This window comes from Dermacentor andersoni, chromosome 7 (genome assembly GCF_023375885.2).
Source record: "Dermacentor andersoni chromosome 7, qqDerAnde1_hic_scaffold, whole genome shotgun sequence".
NCBI classification, from domain to species: Eukaryota; Metazoa; Arthropoda; class Arachnida; order Ixodida; family Ixodidae; genus Dermacentor; species Dermacentor andersoni.
Genome location: NC_092820.1, coordinates 85,559,801 through 85,583,250, shown reverse-complemented (window position 1 = coordinate 85,583,250; position 23,450 = coordinate 85,559,801). Strand labels below are relative to the sequence as shown.

The 23,450-nt window shown below is 43.6% G+C and overlaps 1 protein-coding gene across 3 annotated transcripts; it reads left to right on the top strand.

Annotated features, from left to right (window-relative positions):
• The first annotated feature begins 9,100 nt into the window (after positions 1 to 9,100).
• LOC126534168 (uncharacterized) lies at positions 9,101 to 19,834 on the top strand. 3 transcript variants are annotated; one of them, XM_055072729.2, is made up of 4 exons: positions 9,101 to 9,331; positions 14,108 to 14,198; positions 17,575 to 17,685; positions 19,081 to 19,834. In XM_055072729.2, the coding sequence occupies exons 3-4, from the start codon at positions 17,583 to 17,585 to the stop codon at positions 19,806 to 19,808; spliced, it is 831 nt and encodes a 276-aa protein (XP_054928704.2). In that variant the 5' UTR covers positions 9,101 to 9,331; positions 14,108 to 14,198; positions 17,575 to 17,582; the 3' UTR covers positions 19,809 to 19,834. The 3 variants fall into 3 exon arrangements, with proteins under 3 accessions (XP_054928704.2, XP_050037373.2, XP_054928705.2); XM_050181416.3 differs by lacking the exon at positions 14,108 to 14,198; XM_055072730.2 differs by lacking the exons at positions 9,101 to 9,331; positions 14,108 to 14,198 and adding an exon at positions 17,192 to 17,378.
• The last annotated feature ends 3,616 nt before the right edge of the window (positions 19,835 to 23,450 follow it).

Sequence of the window (23,450 nt, the reverse complement as noted above, 5' to 3'; positions counted from 1 at the left end):
TGTATAGCGTTTACACTTTCGCCTTGCTTTAACTCCAGAAAAGAGTAGACTACTGTGCTTAAACGTTAAAGGGTAACATATTGGTGCGGTGGCCCAATAGCGAGTATTTAGAATATCTTAGCATGCAGGGGCTTGCACGCGCATAGCCATTTGATATCTTGCACACTAACTGATTTATGTATTAGCTATGAACCAAAGTCACAGTGCTCCATCCGGCTTAAAACAGTACAACCATGAGCAGCATAAATCCTAGTGAAAGCAGATAATCTGGCAGTTTTTAGCACGTAAAAATACAATACATCACTCTTAGCTTACATTCAATCCAATATAGTGTGTGGTAGTTTCTACTGAGTTTCGGTTAAACGACCTATACTCCGTTTCATACATACTGTAGAAAGCTCTGAAGGTTAGAAAGACATTTTTATGTGACTGTACTTGCACCAAAAAACAATTCGGTGTTGTTGCCAGCAGTTAGGTGAAACTATTCGTTATTTACATTTAGTATTAGGTGATAAAAATCCACAAAGAAGGGGTAAACCGCTTACCCGTGAAGCATGAAGGAAGTGCTTGCCGTCTTTATTCCACTGTTCACTGTGATTGACGGGTCTGCCAACTACGCTCCGCACTGTATAGACTGAGGGGATAGCGCACCTGTGAGATACAAGTTCCATCCAGTGAAATCTATGGAGCAAATCACTGTGGGCTGAGTACATGACCTCCTACAGCAGGGTCTTATAAGGCGAAGCGGCAGCCTTTGGACTAGTTCCCCAGCGCTCGTCGCGAAGTTGTCTTGAGGCCGCCGCCCTGCTGTAGACTACCGACGTTGAATGAACGTATCAAGGTGTCTGCCTATCTGGTGCCTCGAACGGACTGATTGCTATAGATAGTGCACCTTGGCTGAGCTCAGTGGCTCTCAAGCTTCCATTTCTCCCAATCGTTTTTCCAAGTTCCCGTTTGCGATGGTGATATTAGGAACGCGGCCTTCATCTGCCTTCAGAGTGCGGTTCAGTTCGGCAGGATGGGCTTCGGGGCGGCAGGTGACCCGGCAACTTTTCAAACTTTGATGGAAATTGTGCTGCATGAAATCAATCGCCACTTCACGATGCCTCTTTAGATGATTTCGGCGCGTTTATACGAGCGCGCTTTTCCACCTATCCTTTGTTCAAGACCCGTTTTAGCGGCATTTAGAGCCTACCGTTGCATACGGCCACGATTTTCGACCAGCCACCTTAAGTCAAGTACGGGAAAGCGGACCAATCGCAGACGTCGGCACCACCCTCTTAATCCAGTTATCACTTTCAGTGCACTGGCTCGGCCCCATCGTATCCCTCTCCACGTTAGCGTCCTCCTCGCCCTTTGTCAGCCAATTAAATAAGACAAGCCGCTCACTGTAGGCAATGTTATTCGTTCTAAACGCAAACAAAACTGACCGCCGATAAACGAGGAGAGCCTTTGATAGGTCGGTTCTGACAACGCTGCGGGTCAACGCCCGATGCTTACGCCGGTGGTTACGCAAATTTGACGTCAGGAGTTTGGAATAAAAAGATATTGAAAAAGTTTTACGTTATGGGGCCCCAAGTTGGAAAAACAGAACATTCGAATAGCGCACTACGAATAACAAAACATTATACATGTTGTGGACGTCGTATACAAAAGACAATGGGATGAAATCATCTTGTTTTGGTGTAAGTGCATTACTCATGGATTACGCCCAGCTGAACTGAAATTTTGCACTAAGTACGAAGATAAATAGAGTAAATTTCAGAGCCCTTTTCAATGACATCTGTTTGTCTGTTTCACGGACACTTTACTGTCAGTGCTGCGTTATCACAACAGAAAGCGCTACAAGATACTTCCTTTGGATCATTTCACACGGATGGCCGTGAATGGCTCAATTGAACCTAAGGCACAATACCAGATATTTTTAGTAAGAGTAACGCTCTGATAAAATTCCCTGTGAGTCCGGGCGTAGGCCTACACAAAAGATTGAAGCAGCAACACGAAGTTGTATCTGCCGTTCAATTACACACAATCTGCCCTTTTATCTCATCACGAAGTCATCGGCAGCAGCTTCAAATTACTCGGCTTGAAGGAAACAGCAAGCATAATGTTTTAGGAGGGTATGTGTTATTCTCCTTAGAAAGCAGTAAACGAGGGAATTTGCTGATAGCGATGTTAGAGTTCTAGACTGCCAACCAATCGCAGTTATTGCATAAGTCACGGAATATATATATATATATATATCAACTTTGTTAGACCGGCAAAAATCTATCCGAAGTGGTCGGAGCCTATCATCAAGGAATTTTTTATCTTGGCAAGCCATCTGGCAAATTTATGACCAATGTGCGACAATTGGTAGGATGTGCAACTATCGCCTTAGGCCAGTGATAATTCAGTGCAAATGTCCGCATATATTCCTCTGGATACTACAGAATGCCTCTTTGAGGAGGCACTTGTCTCAATTGTGAAGTAGCGTTCATTGCTATTATTTAACCTATAGCAGCATTTTAGCTTATCCTATATTTGTTTGTAAAAAGATGAATCGTCGTTTACGCAGCATCCGTCAATGTGCAGGCTCACATTTATCAGTGTGCAATAATTATGTAAATAAGGCATGTGTTGCAGCCTGTTTCGCGGCGCACTACAGTTGGCTGTAGAAATGCCTAGCTACGTACCAGCTCCAATGTAAAAATAAGCTACATTATAAGCTACATTTTTTCACGTTGCGTAACCTAATTTGCCACCCTCGTAACAACTTCAAATGTCGCGTGATGCTCTTTTCTTTATTTCTTATTTGTGTGTGCGTGTCTTTGTCCAAAAAGCATTTATTTCTACAACAAACAGCGCCGCATTCACAAAGAACCTTAGATACTAGAACTGTTCTTTGAACCCAGTGTTTCTCATTCGTAAAATCTTACCGTATTTCATAGGATAGCCCGCTGCAAACAGTGACATCTTTTGTGCAAGGTAATTTGTGCATTCGGTTCGTACGCCTGAACTATCATTCCTGAAGGATTCACTCGTTCTGCAATTGTAAAGGGATTAGAAGGCTCACCAATTAATGCACGTCGCGTTCATACCTTCTCATTCGAAAAACTTTGTGCGTTCATGAAGTAGCCAAAACTGTAGATATCGCTTGTATAGTATTTCATATAGTCTCGTAGCGCACGCCAACTCGACTCATCTGCCTTTGGTTCACTCAATACGCAGATGTGTGACTTGACAGTGCACGCGTGAAATGATATAATGATGACTACCCAAGATGAGATGCGCTAAGTTTGAGCTATTTCATCGCTCAGTTGACTTTCAGTGTGAATGCATTACGAGTGCACAAGATTACGCCTATTCACGCGTTGAATCGCTTGATGCACAAACCATTTCAGTTTTGAAAAATTATGTATATGTCAACGGAAAGAAGCAGTCGTCAGATTTTAGCAGTTTTTTTTTTCATAGCGTCTGTGAGCGTTCAGTGTAGCCACCGACAAACATATGTCTCTAATGCTTCTGAACGCCTGTAGCGGACACGGAGTTGCGATCGCTGCAACGTCGATAAAGTGTTTTTCCTCCGCCGCATCCGTTGCGATTCGGAAGCCTTTAACGACCACCGATGGGTCGCCTCAGTGTGCCGGATACAACAGTTGCAACAACCGTCGAAGTGTGTGTCGCTCCAGTCCCTTCTTCATAGAGATTGTGTATTTCCAAATGAGCGGGGCTATGAGTCCGCGCATGCGCAGTCGGAGAGGAAATTGGATAAGCATTGTTAAATAATTTCATTGTATTGATGGAGCGTCGTATACTTTTTTCTTTCTTTTTAAAGTTTAGTTTGTTTGCCGCACGACAAATTCGTTGAAGGCAGAAAGATTGGCGGTCATTCGCTTGTTTTTTTCCTGCCCTTTGCAACTGATCTTTTTTTTTACTGCTTCACGTCTTTTTTTACCATGCTCGTTGAAAATGGCTTACTGGAGAATGATAAGTTGGTCGCAGATTTCAAGTTTCGCGGCAATCGAATTTACTTTCCTGAATAGAAAGGAGTCTCAAGAGTACACTTTGCTTTTTTGTTTTCCTGTAGCTTATATATATATATATATATATATATATATATATATATATATATATATATATATATATATGTATGTGTGTGTGTGTGTGTGTGTGTGTGTGTGTGTGTGTGTGTGTTTCGTTTTTCCCCATGTTGAAGAATTTCTAACGGGACACTCAGATTAAATTTCCAGGCTTGAAACATGCACGGCATGTTAAACCGTATGCGCATCCCGGCAATTTGGCAAAATTTGAGCGCCTTAGTTCCGAGGGCAGCGCGAGATTGTAGCTTCACTGTATGCCCGCCTCATGCATGACACGATTTGGCTGTGTTTGTATGTTGTGTCACTCACTACATTGCTTCAATGCTGACCACACTAATATGTCGACGATAGTTGCGAGATAGGTGCCGCGAGCACGCTTCTTCTTTTTTCAACTTGTGTTTGCGTTTACATAACAATGAGCATATAAAAGTGCAGTTATCACAGCTCAGCGTCGATATATTTCAGTACACTTGACGGTTGCATAGAGTGAATTCGGTTGAAGCATGTCCGCGGGTAAATGTTATGCCATATAGTAAATTTCTTCAACGCTAAAAACCACATGCGCGCACATCGTCGCTTGAAGCACATCGTCAATTGAACTAACTTTCTGCGAAGCAACTCCAAGTGCCACAGTGGTCGCAAACATGACTAAGCTAACGTAGAGTGCCGCAACTACGACATGCTTTGCAACAATCTTTATGAATGCGCGTAATATTTCAAACAATATTTTCTCGTAAGCAAGCGCGTACTTGTCCGACTTCATAGCGCATGTTAAATTAGCGCTATTTGTCATTTCCTGGCGTAGCAAACGATAAACAACCTTCATGAAGCCTCCTTCAAGAACAGCAATAGCAGGATGCTCGTAGGAGCATAGCTGATATGGTGTTACCCATGCGCGGTGTCCACTCAGATACAGAAGCCACGAGGGAAGTACTATTTTAAGATTCTGCGTCAGTACTCCACTCGAAATTCGTTGAAAGCTTCCACCTGTGTGTCGTGCCAGGACAATTGTAAACAGCAGATATACTTATGCCGTGACTCATGTGCACAAGCCCTCCTTATCGCCAAGTTTATGAATGCAATCAGTAATGCGGATATGTATAGGGCACACGAATTAACTTTAGATTACTCCCTGTTATTCAAGGTTCACTATATTATGCTAAATGCATTATCCAACTAAGGCTTCATAAACAAGTTTACAGAGGCTTGACGCATTCATCGGCAGCCGCTATAATTCGTGACTGTGCGAATAAAGTGAAGAACATTTTCTTAAACTTTATTTCTTATTTTTTGTCATCAGTTTAGATGAGAGGCCAACCAGGCTGACAATGGCTTAATAGCTATATCAGCTGCTAGAGAACATGCAGTTGCACAAGTCACTTGAAGAAATATTCACGTGAGAATCTACGGCATTAAAAATTTGAAAGTATAGTGCCTAAGGAATGTTTTTATATTTAATGATGGAAGTTCTCCCATATTCTTTTTTACAGACCGACCTGTCATGGGCTATCTCCCTAGATCATTTTTACATCCGCCACTGGCACTGGTGACCGGCTCATTGGCCCCTGCTCATTTGCGAAAAGTTCTAAACAAATGAATAAGAAATTATCCGGGCCACGAGTGAATTCGAACTCCCTTCGCTGAGAATATTAATCGGAGGTTTCATCTGGAGGTTTTAACTTTGAAGCTAGCAGCGAGATATATTGTATTGCCACTTCATCAGCAAAAAACGTCCCATTCAGAGTGAATGAAATTTTCTTCTCAACAGGTCATTGTTCCGCGCTCGACTGCGATTGTTTTCTTGAATCTAAAGTGCATGAAACTGGGGAAGCCCTACTTACCCATCATAGTGTGCCACTCCTGATGTTACAAATGATAATAGTCTTATAATGTGCAAGAAAATGTAAAATGGACGATCGTATGTGGAGATGATGAAGTTGAAAGTCAGGCATGTGTTGCGCTCACAGTATAAATAATAATTAACCCGAACGGGTTGGATTGGGTGAAGTCACGCTTTGTTGCTGGCCTGAATACCAGCACGCAGATGAAGGAATTCGAACGCAGGATATGCGAAACAAGAAAGGCGCGGTCTCTCGCCGTTTCTAAATTACTGGGAACTACGCCCGCAAATGAGGGCGCTTTAGAATATATGCGCGAATGAAGAAAGCTTTTTTCACGCAAGCACACACATGCGATTGGTTACTTCAACCAACACCATACTAAACAGAGCGAGCCTTATTGCAGTATGGCTGCGTCAGCTGTCGAATAAGTGTTTCGCAATATATGTGAAACATCAATTTTGTTTTTTTTTGTTTTTTTAAAGCGTAAGAATTGGGGTGCCGCTTGTTCTGCTTGTTGCATTGCGTATAATGCTGGAAAACCGCGTAGAAAATTGATATCAAGGTATGCCTGCTACGGCGGTCTCTGAGTGACTTACTTCGCTTTTTGCTTCCGTTGCGGCTATGGCAGGAATGTGTATGGCAGGGCAGGGTGTAAGCGACTTACCAGCTGGTGACACCGTTCGTGTGCCTAGTTAGTTAGTCGGCTTCCCCACTTAATTGTCGCTGTGACAGGGGTCGTCGTAGCGATGATAATCTCGCAACCTGGTGGTCTTCAACGAAAGCACGCTTGTTTCAGAATGGTGTTTAGAAGACGACAGTTTTCAACACGGCATTTTTTGAAGAGCTTCATTAAACATAAATGCACTGTGTCTGCGCAGATCTGGCAAGCCCATGTCACGTGGAACGTCCAGCAGCAGCCATTTTAATTGCAGTGTATCTTGCAATTTTCAACTTGCCGTTCCGCAAGGCTCACTCTTTTCATAGCCACTTGATTGGCTTAACAGGGACGTATTTAGGGTAGGGGAAATCACTAATGCAATTTCACTGTCTTTTAAGTACCAGTTGCTCTTCAGGCCCGCATACGTTGTCTCTTGGCCAGCATGTGTGGGCAGAGGAAAGTCGCTGTGCGTACATGATTAAGTAAATATAGCTAAGTGTATATTTTTAAACGTCAATTCGTGTATGAGTTTACCATTCCTTCTACATTTCGTCTTTATTGAAATGAAAATCTAGACTCCTTTGTGCGCCCTACAGTTATGGCGGCTTTTTTTTTCCATAGGATAAACTATAATAACGATATTTTCCGAATTTCTAAAGGTTGCTTAAAATTCTGCAATTATCAACCCTGCAGTTCTACCTTGATTGCTTCAATAGTATATACCAACTATTTAAAATCAATTTATCCAAACTGACAATGCATTGCCGTTGGTATATTACGTAGAGCTGAATCGCTTATCTCAGTGTAGCATTATATGAGACACAATGCATTGTCTTCTGGTTGGTCAAAATACCAAGAAATATAAATAGTTTCATTAACAATGCATCACTCCTCTAGTGAAAATCGCTTGTCAACGCTGATTGACTTTGGTGCTTCAAGAAATGCCTAATAGACACTTCTTTTTTCTCAAACAGTGTGTAGCTACCTGGAGCCACTACGAAGCTTGCATCAGATGCCGCATATCTGGCGAGGTGGAATCGAGGGTAGACGGCCGCCTTACTGTCTTTGAGCTGTGGATACACAGATATTAGTGGCACAGATGCTCAGAGAAAAAAATAACGAATAATATCACTACTTAAGTTCCGACAAAGGAGCCTCTGAAAGTCGACCCTCATATTTATTAAATTTCGAAGCCTTCAAAACTGAGGATGTGACGCAACAATAACTTTGGCAGTTTCGCTCAAAGGGCGAAGAATTCACAGCTACCCCAAGGTTTAACGTGGAGCTTGAACTTTTCCGGCAGTGTTCCAACTATAAACCAGTACACCACTATTTTAGTGTTATGAAAAAGAGCAGGCGACTCTCGGCTATGTTGCAGTGGCCGCCTCATGTAATATGTAGAAGAAACGAAAATTCAACAGCGAGATCCCTCCTGCAATAGCATACATGCTGCCCACTAGACCATGCGCAAAAACACTTCCACTTCTGAGGTAAAATGTACTGACGTTTTATCAACTGAAGTATATTAGTTATCTAGTGGCACACATCAACGAAGCATAGCGCATTTTAAGCAAGCTACAGGGCGCGATACATTGGGATTAAGAGAGTAAAAATGTCCAAGCTATATCGGTCAATCGTTATAGTCAAATGGCGAAAACGTAAGACCGTACAAGTCCACATTCACGTAAAGCAAGGAGTACGCAAAATTTATTATCGTCAAATTTCGCACTAATAGACCTAGCTATTACATTTTGTGAACAAACGACGAATAACGCCTGCTACGTAGGACATGTGAAATACCGGTGGCTGCATGTCGCAATATGTTACAAAAGTCGGATGCTCGCCCGTATTCCTGCATTTATACGTGTGGGTTGCGGACGTGTCTCTTTTCTATCAATCACTGGAAATTTTGAGAGGCTCTCACCGTTTTTAAACCTATAGAGACACGCTTCTCAACGCACCCTAACCATCCTCTTTCTGCAACCAGCCCGCAAGAAACAGCCAAATAACGATACTATATGTCTCAGTGCACTCCTCTGCTGACGCTATGATAGCGACCACAGGACGACATTATTTAGTTTGCAGGTTTTCGCTCTTGAAGGGAAACTCAAGCAGCTGAGAGGAAACTCATGGGCACGCGTTGAAAAGAGTAAAAATATCTTGAAACCCTCTCGAAGAACCCGCAAGAAAGATGGCTATATATAGACGCACGCTTCATAGCGGACGTCGGCCGGCAGGGCATTCGGTGTCGAGCGGACGCCACCGCGGCTGGTGTTGCGCGATTAAGAGCAGCGCGCCTCTTGGCCGCCCGCTCGCGTGGCCCACGACGCGATACCGCCACGGTGTCGGCGCGCAAACCGTAAACGATGTCTCGCGTCGCCCTTCTCGCGCGCGTGTCCTCCTTTCTACGCAGCCCGTGACGTAGCGAACGGCGTCCCGGTCCCGCGCCTCCTCCCCGGCTCTCGTCACGGCCACAGCGACCAACAAAACAGCGCCGCGCGCGGCCTGCCTCGATTGCCCGACGCCGCCGGAAAGCATACGGGCTTCGACGTCGCTGGACGCTCGCCGCGAGAGCGTGGCCTTGCGTCGTGAGGCGCAACGGCGCAGCTTCCTACGCGAGGCCGTCCCCTTTGGCTAGCACGCTGACGTGTCGTGCGATAGGTGTTTACATTAATAAGCCAGCCAGGGAGAAACGGCTGACCGGGCTCGTAGACTTGAGAGGTTGAGCGGCCGCTCAGTAGTTCACGGAGGTAAGTGCGGTTACATTTTTTTTTTTCTTTTGGGGCATCGTGTAATAACTTCAGTTCAAAAATTTTCTTTGACTCGCGATAGATATACGAGTTCACAATATTGAAGTGCTGGCAGTCGCGGGCGAAATGGCGACCATAAACTCTGGATAAATTTACATATAAGCCATAGGTGATATGTGCATATCGCAACAGGCTGAACTTGCCTGCTTGGTTCTTATGTGATATTTTTGGGTGGGTACATAGAAAACAACACAGATGCGCCTTTGATGCTATTATACAAAAAAAATGTGAAATTTTTCATATGAGTTTTTCTGGGTAGTTTACCAGAAAAAGCATTTTTAACCAATGAGGACAATCGTAAAAACTGAAAATAAGATTCTGTCTCACCTTACTTAACTTTCATATTAAATGTAATGTGACACAGAAGTAGTAAAAAATTCAGCATACTAATAATCATCGCCAATTTGTTTGCGTAGATTTGAGTACTACGCTCGAGCGTAATTTTGATCCTGTACAATTATTACGGCCAGCGCGTGGCAGAAGCAGAAAGCGCGCAAGGCGTGTTTCTCTATTCTGTATTTTGTACTCGCGTTCCATCACACGCTGGTTCGAATAATTCCAAATCAACTTGTCCAAAACTACACGTTACCGAATCTGTGCAAGTGCTTCCTTCCTCTTTTTTCTTTTACATTTTTTTAACAGTACTCCGCGTTGTTAACTTCTGCTTGAATTATATGGCCAGTGAAGGCAAATCTATCTCCCTATAGTTTCAAGGTTTTAAGCATTAGTATTTTTTTAACCCGCCGTGGTTGCTCAGTGGCTATGGTGTTGGGCTGCTGAGCAACTGGTCGCTCAGAATCCCTAGATGGTCGAAATTTCCGGAGCCCTCCACTACGGCGTGCGTCATAATCAGAAAGTGGTTTTCACACGTAAAACCCCTTAATTTATTGTTTTGTTAAATTATTTTTGAAAACCGCTGTTTATTCATATCCACGGTCGATCTATCTCTTTTGTCAGTAGTAGTGTCAGAAAACAAAATTTATTTCTTTAGTCCCACATCCAAATGCCATGGTAAAATCACTTGTGTTTGAGGTATTCAGAGGATAGAATGCTATGACAGTTTCACGGGTCAGTTCAATTCCATTGAAAAGATTACCTGTAAACACTCGTCCCTGACCTATAAAGGTGGTGTCTCTATATCCCACTTCTACACTTAACGTGTTTCGCTTTGCTGCAACTTCGGCCTCGGTGTGTCTTCGCAACACTTTCGGAAAACCGTACAGTTCAACTTTGCAACGCATCATCACTTAAAGTGAAACAACATCGTCAGTGTTCACCCACACAGAAAACAATCGGAATTTAGAGTACCTATGCATTTCGGAACTTATTTTTTACGTTGTGTTGCGTTGATTGACTTTGGCATTCCTCCTCCTCCTAATTCGAGATACAAAAGAAAACTGACAATCAACCAACTTCCTTTTTCAGAATACCTCAGTCACTATTTCTGTTTTCGCGCAGTTTTACAATCTGCTCGAAAATATTGTGCCTACGTAAGACCGCTGGAAAATCTTCTTCATTAAAAAAAAACAAGATGTTTCAGCGAAACTTGATCCATCCATTGCTCCTTCAAGGGAAGGAGATATAGTGGCTTTGGACCTGTAATCATTCACGCAAACCTCTTCTTGGTCACTTTAGTGACCTCTTGGGTGGGTTGCCCAGTGAAACCGTTGCCCTGTAGTGTAGCCAAACTAATCTGTCTTTCTTACTCTCGTTCTACCGCGAGATCGGGTGTCTTGTCACTTAATGGAGAAGTGACCTACCTAAATGCTTATGATGTTTGCAAAGTAACTGTGTTGAACATTGATCGAAGGTAAAGATCTGAGAAAAAAACAGAACATACACAAACAAGAACACACAGGTTTTTACTAGTTGCTTCCTTCAATCATCTATCAAGTGGCCCAGCTCTCGACCTCCCTGTTAATCAAGCTATGGAGGCACGTTCCCGAGCGTAGATTTTCTTTATTTTTGATTTGACTTCTTTATCTTCTAGTGACACATAAACCACTACTATGACAAAATACTTCATCATCATGTTCGACGACTTATATGTGTAAGTAGTAATTCAGTTGCCATAGCAACGTCTACTGGCTCGAACTTTATGACATAACTTTGTAGTCGTCAGCATTTGCTTACAAGAAGATGGGCAAACGCAGTAACCTCGCGTTGAGTTTTGTATTTATCTTTGTGTCAGAATAGTGTTTTGTGCAGCGGCAGCGTTCACAAAGAGAAATCCTATAGCGGCCCGCGTGAACGTAACGAGACTCCTTTTTGAACAGCTCAGGCAATAAGGGTGCCTTCCTGCCAAACAAATATTCACAAAAAGGCTAGGTCAGATACTGTGCAACGGATGTGACTATTTGCGTTAGCACAGTCTTGTTGTGTCTAGTCTCTCTAAACCTGCTCCTCTTTATTTATCGTTTTTACGAACGGGTTTATTTCTGACTTGTTCCTTTTTGCCCGCACGTTAGTAAGGAGAGGTGTGGGATGTATTACGGCTCCTGGTAGCGGGGGGGGGGGGGGGGGGGGGGGAGGGGGCAGGGCAGGAACAGTGTACATAACGTGATAAAAATTTCCTGGCAAAAGGGCATCATAACGACTTTAACTGCTGCTCTAAATGGCGAGACAAGTTATGTCTACGGAGATAGCCACGGAATGCCTTTTCTGACTTCATATCGTGAATAGAAACATATTTTAAGCTGTTATGGATTCGCTACTGGCCCTATATACTGAAGTACATAGTTTCTCAAGGTAGCTAGTGGATGGCAAGTACATTGTACATTACAAACTTAGTGCGTTTTGGGTTTATGCCCCAGCGAGAACTGGGGCACAGTGGATGAATAAAGAAGAGGACGACGACATCCAGCTGACAAGCTGCATTATTATAGGCACCAAGCCCACCGATCCGTTTATTGAGATGCTGCTACTTCGCATACGAAAACCCTCTTCGTAGGCGTAAAATATTTAGTTACGTGTGGCATTTCACCCCGATTGCATTTAATCTTTCAATGCATAGTTTCCACACACTGGATACAAGCATTTGAAATCTCTCGACGATTTCGCTGGAGCCACAGTTCTGGAATACTTCTTGAGAAGCACCGCTTTTCAAGATAGGAAGCTTATGTTAATCAACAGTAACGGGAAATTCTATATGAGTTGACAGGCATTTAATTGTAATTTAATTGCTATTCGGCATGTACGAAGCAAGCATAAAATGGTAAGCTGAAATTAGGCACTACGTTTGCTATATTACTGACCTCTAATGACGCTGGTACTCATGGCTTCAAGGAAGCTGCAGCTTGCATTATGATCTATTTACCATCTGCTCCAAATATGTGCTTTAACTATTCGAGATGTTGTCAAGAGCCGAGATTCCATTTAGTTTTAGTGCAAGTATGAGTAGGTAGGTTTTACCTCCAGGACGATCGAACTGTGAAGCTCCAAGGATCTTATTCCGCGTATAAGTTTCCAAGTCATCCTCTTAAATTCCCAATAGCATGTACTCTGAATCCCCCAATGTCTGTTTCCTTTCTTTTTGTTTTTTTCCTACTACGACAGCCTCTAAACAATTCTTGGTTCATAACCAACAGCTAAAACAATGATGAGCAACCACTGCAAGAATGCTGAAAATGTATTGTGGATGTGTAATTTTTTGTGTTTAGTCTGCATCAGGGGCACAAAAGCAGTAAGAACAATTTTTTTTCATGTGATCTGGCGGGAACAATATTTAAAGGCTATTTAATGTCGCAGCTTTAGTTAGCAGCGACTCGATCTACACGACGAGTAAGAGAAGGGACAGGAAAGAGCGCTGTCCTATCAGTTCTCTTACTTCCTGTGTAGATTGTCGTGCTGCTAACCAAAAACGCAACATTACCAACATGGCCGTTCAGTCATCCTATTTCATGCGCTACGTTTTATTGCAGTGTAGAAGCAAATTTTGTTACTTTATTTCGTCCTGCAGCACAGTAAACTACCTGTTTGTGCTAACTGCGTTCCCCTTTGCACTTTTCTGATCGTCGCAATAGTATTGAACTCTTCGCAGAATATTTCACCGAATACAATGTTTCGTGCTTTGTGTTCTCAACTCAACACACTGGCCAGGTGTTTGATATCCTGTTCCGTAGGTTACTTCTGCGACTGCCATTGTCTATTTGGCGCACGTGTAAATGCGAAGAAAGCAGCGTTCTGGTCAAGTTAACAATGGACCAGCAGAAACCTTCGGCACAGGTGCTCCATATCTTTTTTGACAAGTGAACGTAGCATGCAAAGCAACAATACTTTTATTGTTTGCTTGCGCGGTGTACGTCTTGCTGGTTCTCACTATATACAAATTTAACCGCGACAACAGTTAAATATACGTCACTAGCACTGCTGCGCCCACTCATCCTATCCAATGGCCATCGCCATCAAGTCGGTGCCGGTATTGTGTCATCGCTGTCGAGATACCTCCTCTTCGTCATTCTCGTCATTTATCCAAAGAAATCAGAACGCTGCCCAGCAGCAGCAATTGGATTGCAACTCATCGACCCATAGCAATGCGTAGTTGCAGGTTGAGTGCCAAAACCACTGGACTTCAGCACAATAGGCGAGCAATGGCATCTTCACGCATATATCGGAGACGGCAGCAAGCGACACAATAGCGGCCTAAAACGGCGCTGTTTGAATTCCACAGAAGTATGTTTTTTTGGAAAGTTGCATTGCCGGTGTGAATTATTTCAGAGCACAGGGAATTTTCAAGCCTGCTGACTTGCATAACGGAGGAGCCAGAAGTCTTTTTCATCAAAAAAAGAGGCAACAATTGAGGGACAAGGTAATATATCCTTTATAGCAGCAACGACGCCTCAGTGTATTTCTCAATATTTGGGCTTCTGAGACGTCATTTCGACACCGCGTGGATGAAATCGCTGAAGTGTCTGTGTTTGATTTGATTTCTCATCGGTTGTGAAAAGTATTTGCGCCCATACTGGAGATTTGGCTCCAGAAAAGGTAAATTCCAGGTTTTTGCGTGCCACAACCACAACGTGATTATAAGGCGCGTCGCAGTGCGAGACAACCGAATAACTATGACCACCAGGGGTTCATCAACGTGCACGCAATGCACAGTAATAGGGCGTTTCTGCGTTTTTACCCCTTCTAAATGCTGCTTCCGCTGCCGAGATGGGATCCCGCGCCCTCATTCTTATCAGTGCAACGCCAATGCTCTACGCCACCATGGCGGGTGGGTTTGGTCCGAAGTTTATTACGTTACCACGCACTGAATATATGATTCACGCAGTCACAAATCTGGCATACTTGGCCACTGAAAGTACAGTGAAAGTACCGCAAAATTATCGATTTCTAGCCAGTGGCAAAGTTTACAAGTTAGCGGGTTCAGCTCGCTTCTCAGAAATTGCTTGTGAAGCGTAGATGTACTGTGTATATATGTGGTTTCTTGTGAGTATATATTCATGCGTGTGCGCATATATGCGTGTGAAATGAAGGAAAAAAACAAATATTTTACATGACCTTTTGTCCCCGTTATTTCTGTAAATACAGCTGCTCTTAGTACTAATCTTGGTATAGAGTTTTGTTGCCTGAACCCGTCTCGCCAACCTAGCCTTCCGGTAAAAGAAAGCGACGTTATTTTTTTCTTCTCTTATGCGATACACGATGGCGCCCGTATATTTTCCAGCCTGCGTGACTTAGCTGCAGTGATACTCCAAATTCTGCAAACGTAATTTCGGCGCAGGGATAATACTTCGGCGTAAATGCACCAGCCTCATGACTGCTTATTTACGAACTGTTATGCGAGGGTATACTGCGGTGAAAGCAATCTGGTCAATAGTGCGGACGAGGGAAGGTGTGGGGTGAGGTGAACCAGCCCGGATGGAACCCCTACGAGTAAGCAGCCTTCATTCGATGTTCCAGCGTGCGTAGCTACGTCATAGAAAGCCGTCTTGGGCGGACTCACAGGCGCCACGAATCGCCCAGACGGCCAACGCATTCGCAAAGCAAATTCGCTTTCGTAATAGTTTTCCACATACGTGATATTGCCGCTGCTCCTGAAGTATGACTGGGACCCGTGAAAGTTTTCATTAGCGAGTGAGGATGCGACAACCAACAAGATAAGAACACAATTAATTTGTATTTTAGCTGCCAACAGTGGGCTCTGGGTTTGCAGTGTTTAGCGGCACAATTTCAAGAATGCTTACAAATTGTGGCATATCAAAGTGCCACCATGCTGATATTTTCTTTTTGTTTACGTAAATACATGCCGCAAGACAAGCGAAAATTGGAACGTAAGCCTTTTAAAATGTTTCCCACTATCTAGACAAAATGTAAGTTAAGAAATAGAATAGACTGCCAAGAGAAATAGGGGAAGCGGGTGGTTACACGTCAAATTGTTGCACTGGGTGCCCGGTAGCCGTGTAACGTCAATGGCTGAAAGCACATCTATGTATGGAACATGAAGTGGAAGTAGGTTCAGAACCGAATGCTCATTTTCTTATGAAATCTAAATTACGACAGGGCTTCGAGGGATCTCGAGCTTTTGTTGCTTGAACTGGTGACATACACACAGAATTATTTTTGGTGCTCCCTGTTCTAGCGCTATCGCTTTTTTTTTTTTTTTTTACTGACCCTTCGCATGACTCAGTGCAAGTATTTCTCTGCAAGGCCGGGGATCAACTTTTTCGTACTTTGAGTACTGCGACGCCTGATTTCATTTCAATTATGCGTACAATTAATCTCTTGATATCAGTTCTTACGTGATATCAAGCGAAATTTTTGCATCCCACGGTTAAACGCTTTGCTAAACTCAGTAGTTGGTACGCCTTCTCAGGACTTGTCACCGACACAGAAAGATACAGATAGAAGCATGCCTGATGATTTTCAGTCATTAGGGATGAGTATAAATGTAGGACCCATCGACAATTTTTATTACGTCTACACCATCATCGTCACAATGTGCAGGGTTTTCAACAAGCAAGACGGAGCTCCTTCAGAGCTTTTTCGTTGACAAACCAGCCCTCGTCTAGATGTGCAGTGTTTAAAGACTGTGATCAATAAATGTTTACTCAAATGGCGAGGCTCTGAAATTTTCACCCACAACGAACCATCGGCAGTTTTCTTCGCATAATCTGTAACTTATGCCGTTTACTGAGCAAGAATGGTAATTTATATTCAATATTTACACACGCTCTGCTCTGAACGACTCAATAGTGAAATGGCTGGTTAGCTATGGAAATGTACGTGACCATTACGAAATGTGTAAGGCGAATATGCAAAGTGAATATAAACAACTTATTATACTATATTCACAATGGATAACCAACTAGACCAATCGGTTCCCCTCTAAATTTTCGCAAAGCACCGAAGCTCACTGCCCAGCCGACACTCGCTGATATCATGGAATAAATGCATGTTCATTATTCACAATATTCCAATACAAATGCGCCTTAACACAAAAATAATATGTACAGTTCGTCGCCTGCCGTCACCTACATGTACTTGCATAAACTCAAACCTTTCGTATCTTCATTTGGAAACAAACACGCGACGTATTATTCAGGCCACCAAGAGACACAATGGAAACAGCTCCAGAGGAAACAGGGCAGCATTCAAGAACGCCATAACGGCGCCCCACCCCGTTGCTTTGAAATGTTACTCTCATCCCAACACGGGCTCTCCTACCTCATCTGCCTTCTTAACCTTCTCCCCCCTTAGCCCTCTCATCGTTATGTCATTTTTTATAGAGCGAGACGTAGTGGCCGTTCCACGTACTCTGCTCGTCGCGTGCGGGGGCTTGGGGAGGGGGCGCTCTCTGTGTTTGCCGAGCTGCATCGCCTCAGCGGCACACACAGCACTTGGCCCGGAACACCCTCGTCTGCTCTTCTCGCATGGCCGTCATACGCGCCGCAGACGGCCTGCAGACGGCAACTTGGCTCCGGAACACGGCCAGTCTTGAGTCCACTTGAAAAAGGGGTGCCCTTGAAGCCGCCATAATACCTCAGTGCGACGTCGCATTTCTGCCTAATGTGTCGCTCATGAAGTTTTAAACACATTTGCCTTTGCCGCATTATTGCCGCCTGCATGTCCGGAATTAGAAAGCTTGAATTAGGCAGATACCTTTGATAACTTCCGAGGGCTTCAGAAGTTTTGTTTGAAGCGTCACAGCTGCTTAACGAATGTTGCTATTTTCGTTTCAGGAAACATCATGGCTTTCCACGCGAAGCTGGTGTCGTCAGCTGTTCTTGCACTTGCCATCCTCGGCGCCATCGAGGCGTCGTCACAAGGCTCTTCGCAAAAGGATTTACCAGGTAAGCATTCACTTCCATGCACTTTTCTTCGTTTGTCATTATTAGCGCTCTACATATAAATCTGCACGTACGCATGTACATTGGTGGATTGAATTCTTGATTTAGAACTTGTGCACCCACGGGCATTTATGAAGTAAACAACAAGACGCAAGAAGCTTAGTCCATAAAGAGAACTGACGAATGTCATTTGTGCATCGCAAGCTACACAAAGAGAATTAAGTAACCAGTACTAGCGCCTTGAACACATTGGTCTAGTTAAACTCAGCACCAAGACAGTGTAGGCTTCTATCTTTACAGATTGCATCGATCGGGCTCAAAATGTTCGGACGCATATAAAGAAACGTTTCTGTTTCAGTTGCCTTGCCTGAGGCCGCCCGCTTTATACTTCAGATTTGAACTTCCTACATGCCTACATGTCTAAAAATGTTTGCAAACCACTTGAAGAATTCATCCATTGTTTCATTTCTTTGACAAAAAGTTGATTCACTCACGAATAATGAACCAAATCTAACTATTTAACGGCATTGGTAATATTACTGTTAGTTTTTGAAAGGTGTACATATTCGTTGATTCTAATTTTGACAGTTTATATGAAACGCATGCACCTAAACAAATCCCTATGGGACTGTCTGACAGGTCTTACGGATGTGTGGGGTGTCAAAAATACAAGTGTACCCCCGTGTGCTCAAAGGAAGTCGATGTTCGGCATTGCATCCTAAATACTATTGACGCTGCACGTCACCAATCGTAGCTGTCTAAAACTGGCAGAAGAAAAGATGTATCTAAAATGCCTGGAAACGTGATTTCATTTATAGCTGTGGAATTCAAAAAAAAAATTTATTACGTTGTCTATTCTTTTTTTCATTGAAGGATCATTATAGTTTTGTATAGAGGTGCATGCATGATAAGCAGTCGGTATTCGTCGTTTGCAAACACACATCCAGTCTGTAATTACTGTGGGAGGAGGAAAAAGTGGATTCGCCAAGTTCCAGTCACGTTCCCCAAGCCATCAAATGTTTTTCGCTCCTTTAAAGAAACACGTTTTATTTCATGTGTACTAACAGTCCCTGCTAAGAGCACAATACATATCTGATGCCATAATCATATCTAATGAAAGGAATAGTCAAGCGCTTATTATATTTTGGTGCATTTCAATTGTGACCACTAACTAGAGAAAAACATATTTTGTTTTTAAAACACGTGCTTATTTATACCTTCAAAGCAGGAAACTTTCTCGCAATATTGACTGATATTTATCCACGGCCATGGTAAACGACGGTATTTACTTTCACTCTATTTTTCCCGAAATTTCTGGGCACAACCTGCATGGTCCTCAATTTTTACTTAGAATTGACGTATATATTCTGGAACTTCATTATATTACTTTTCTTGCAGAATACTGTTCAAAAGGAGGTGAAATTGACTGGATGGCTGTGCTGAGCAAGGCCTTCGAACTTTACCAGAACTACGCCTCAAAGCAAGCAGCCTCACCTGCGCGCTCACCTTTAGAAGACATTCTGGCAGCCGCAGTTCTGCAGAAAAGTGACAGTGCAGTGCCAGGGGAAGAGAGTGGTGCCACGGGAAAGCCTGATGCCAAAGAGAGTGCAGGCACTCCTCAACCGGACGTCACGGCCGCTCTCCTGAGCTCGCTACTTTCGAACCTGGGGAATGCCGATGGTTCATCGAAGAAGTCAGCTGAAGCCGATCCAATGGCAGGACTCAAGACAGTGCTCGATGGACTGAACGTGTTGAACGGCAAAGGTTCATCTTCCGGAAGTGCAGGGGCTATTGATCTGTCTAAGCTTGCGCCCTTGATACTTCAAGGGCTACCGTCTCTCCTTGGGACTCAGGGTAGCGGGTCGCAGACAAGTGTCCTGTCTCTGTTGGGCTCGCTTTTGGGAAACCAGCAAAGTGGGAAAGGTCTTGAGAAAATGTTTTCTCAGGTACTGAATACCATCTTTAATCCCGACAGGAAAGGGAAGGAGGGCGGTGTTGCAGATGGTTTGGAGCCGGCTATCTCAACTGTTATCGAATCCCTCCTCAAGGCTGGCTTTAAAGATGATGCTTCAACGAACGATGTACCGAAAGACACAGAAAAGTCAACGCTACGATCCGAACTATAAGTTAATAAATTATTTTTTATTAGTCATGTCCTTGTTCAGACGCTTGTTGAGGCAGAATTTGTGCATGTTTTCGGAACGCTAACGATACGGAACGTTTTAGGAAATGCAAGTGAGTAGGCCTAACATCAAACACTCTATCCGAAAGAATATCGAAATGACCGATATCCATTTATCATTAATAAACCACAGGAGATTTCGAGGTATGGTCATTTACAATTGATGCACTAGCCGATGAGGAAATGCTTGAATATAACTGAGCGGAAAATCTTTTGTCGTTTGCATGCTCCTTATTCCTTACTGTAGTCAGCCAAAAATATCTTAAAAGTAATAAAAATTGTGCATCCGTAGAAATAATTTATTAGATGAAAAACAATATTCTATAAATAATTTTAATAAATAGAGTTTCAACCAACCAAGAAATTTTCAGTAAGCAGCGCTTGTCAGCGAATAGCTTCACGATATTTATCATCAAAGTCAATGCGTGCAAGCCAGGCTATAAAAATATACGCTGATCCGCAACTACGATGCGGGGGAGACACTGGTTTTGGGGGGCTTTTTCAGCCTATGTCGGTCCTTCGCGCGGTTCCTAAGGTGCACTCAGAATAAAGGCAATAACTAGCACGGTACTGCATTTCATACGACTACGATACGACTCCTATGTTCCATTCTGAGCATTCCTGTTTTTCTTCTTTTGCTAGAAAAGAAATTGAAACACTTCGAGAGCCCGTTTCGTTGTGCTGTAATATCGTTGGCCGCATCGTCTGCGCAGTAAGCCGAGTAAAGCCGTATAGGAATGGCTAAGTGATAAAGTGACAACTGTAAGAGCCATGAAAATATGCAATTCTTATGGCGTACAAAGCTATCACATTCAGAATGGCTCAATCTGATATTAAATAACGTTAGAAATAGGCAAAATATGATGCAAAAAACTAGCATGCTCTAGTATGCTCTATATGTACAGTTAATTCAGCGTATTTCGTAGAAAAACTATTTGGTGAGTGTAAGAGGACGCGCTTACGGGAGCCTTAAATGGATGGCTTATCAATTCGTCGTCTGCTTTTGCTGCTGATTCGCACTGAGGACCCTTCAATAGTGGTATTGAACAAGACAAAGCAAGGTTCGTTAGACACCACGAACCATTATTTTTCCACCTCCTTATACAATGTTGAAGTATTCTATTAAACTATTTCAGTTTGTACTTAAGGGGACAGCACTTAAACTTTGCAAAATTCCCGCTTCAACAATCGCAAAAGAAAGAACGTTCTCGCAATACTGTTGCCAAGATCGAGCCAAATGTATATTCATAAATAACAAAGAAATAAAAGAACGGCAGCAAACTGCGAGCATCCACACACACACACACACACACACACACACACACACACACACACACACACACACACACACACCACGCACGCACGCACGCACGCACACACACACACGCACGCACGCACGCACGCACACACACACACACACACAGACACACACACACACGCGCGCACACACACACACACACACACACACACACACACAGACACACACACACACACACACACGCACAGACACACACACACACAGACACACACACACGCACGCACACACACACACACACGCGCGCGCGCGCGCGCGCGAACGCAAGCAGGTGCGCGAGCGCCTAAATGCGCCTATGAAGGCTCAAGTAAACGAGCGCCATCTGTTACTAAAGTGGCTAAGGTTTGCTTCAGGCTTCATTTCACCGCCACCAGGTGGCCGCGATTGGAGTAGGGCGACAATGGGGGACTGGGCCATCCGGCCAGCAGGAGCCGCGTAAGGAAACCAACATTTGGGAAATCGCGAGCTGCCACGCCTTTCTCCTGGCTCTTGCGTGTGCCACGCTCGGCAACATCGACTTTATCGCATGCTGCGTGAAGCTTGAGTGTACGTCTCCCTTTTCTTTCTTACGTGCACTATTCATTTGTTGCATGAAGGCCGGCGAAACAACGATTATTTTAACCAGCGTTGCAAGGGAGAGCACAGTGCATTGAAGAATGCCCCAAAGTGCTTGTTTTGTGTGCCAGTGGACGTGGCGCCTTGTGTGGGAACGGCGCCTACGCCACGCTGACAAGCCTTTTCCAACAATTGATGCGGTCTACGAGCTGTATGGCGAAGCGAAATGAATTGTCAAAAGCAATATAAATAATGGGCCGGAAGTACGCGTGCTACGGGAGAAACCCGCCTGTGCCCCTAGAAGTGGGATCTACAATTTTTGCAAAGCCTCCACGTACCCCATGAGACAGCCCTCGCGTGAACGGCACACGACGAGGTCGCTGTCTGGAAAAGCTGCGGAAATATGTGAGCCTGCACAAGGTCGCGCATTTGGATTGGGTGACGTTCCCAGACCTGTTAATCACCGGGTGATACACATCTTGCTGAACTACGACGGAGCTCCTTATGTTCTGGCGACTTTAAAATGTAAAAGTTAGGCTGTAATTGTGGAAACCTGTCATTGGGAAAATCGTGCTCATGACCTACGCCGACAGCCAGCACCCAGCGAGAACACTTTCAATAGTAAGACATGCAAGCCATGTCAGTAGCTCCACTGCCTTATCCAGAACATTCGGCGGTTTACATCAAGGCCCCACTGATGATGATGAAGATCATGGTTATCATTTACGATGTAAAATATTTACATTGTTACCCGTTTCACCCGTTGTTTTAATGTTTATTCTTAGATAAGAGGTCACAGGCCTATGAACATGCTATCAGGGCTTCTTGATAAAATGTTTTCAACATTTTTGCATTGAAAAAACACGTTTTTTTTTTCATTAGGTTCTTATCCAATGCTTATTATTCAACGGTCCCGTCGCTTTCCTTTACTAATATTGCTACATCAGTAAAGTCGGGTGCACATGCTCTCTCACAAACACATTTATATACTCTTATCCCGGACACCACACGTGACTGGAACCACCTTCCCGACGATCTCGTTTCTTGTTCTGATCGTGCTTTGTTGAGACAATTTTTATTCCATATGTTTACATTCTAATTCTGCCATATAGCGAGTTGCGTTGCTTGTATCGCGCGGTTTTTGTTTGTCGTTGCTGTTCCTTGTACAACTTTATATAACTTACCGTTCGTTTGAAACCCACTCCCCTGAACTATGCATTCGTCTTTGAGGATATAATAAATAAATAAATAAATAGTGATGACGAACTGCTCCACCGCCAACACGTAAGGAAATAAAAAAAACACGTATTGTAACGAAACGCACGGGCTAGTTATAAATTGACAATTCAGATTTCTTTGTATATGTCGCTGCCATACAATTCAGTACAATAGTACTAATCACATGTATTTGGTGATGATCAACTCCTCGTCTCTGATATAGGACAAGGTATTTGAGGAAGGTGGCCTGAGACCGCTATAGTTGAGCTGATTAACATAGCCTCTGTGCACGAGGGGCAAGTAGCCTCTGCAAACCGCACATTATTTTCTTTTGTTTCGGCTATACTAAATCTTTTTAAGAATGATCATGTTACAACCCTCCCTGGATGACGCGTTGATAAATGTAATATTCATTATAGCAAACGCTGCGAGGAAGGCCTTCGTATGTCTGCACAATGTACCCAGCATGACCCCACGGTCTCTTATACACATGCATGA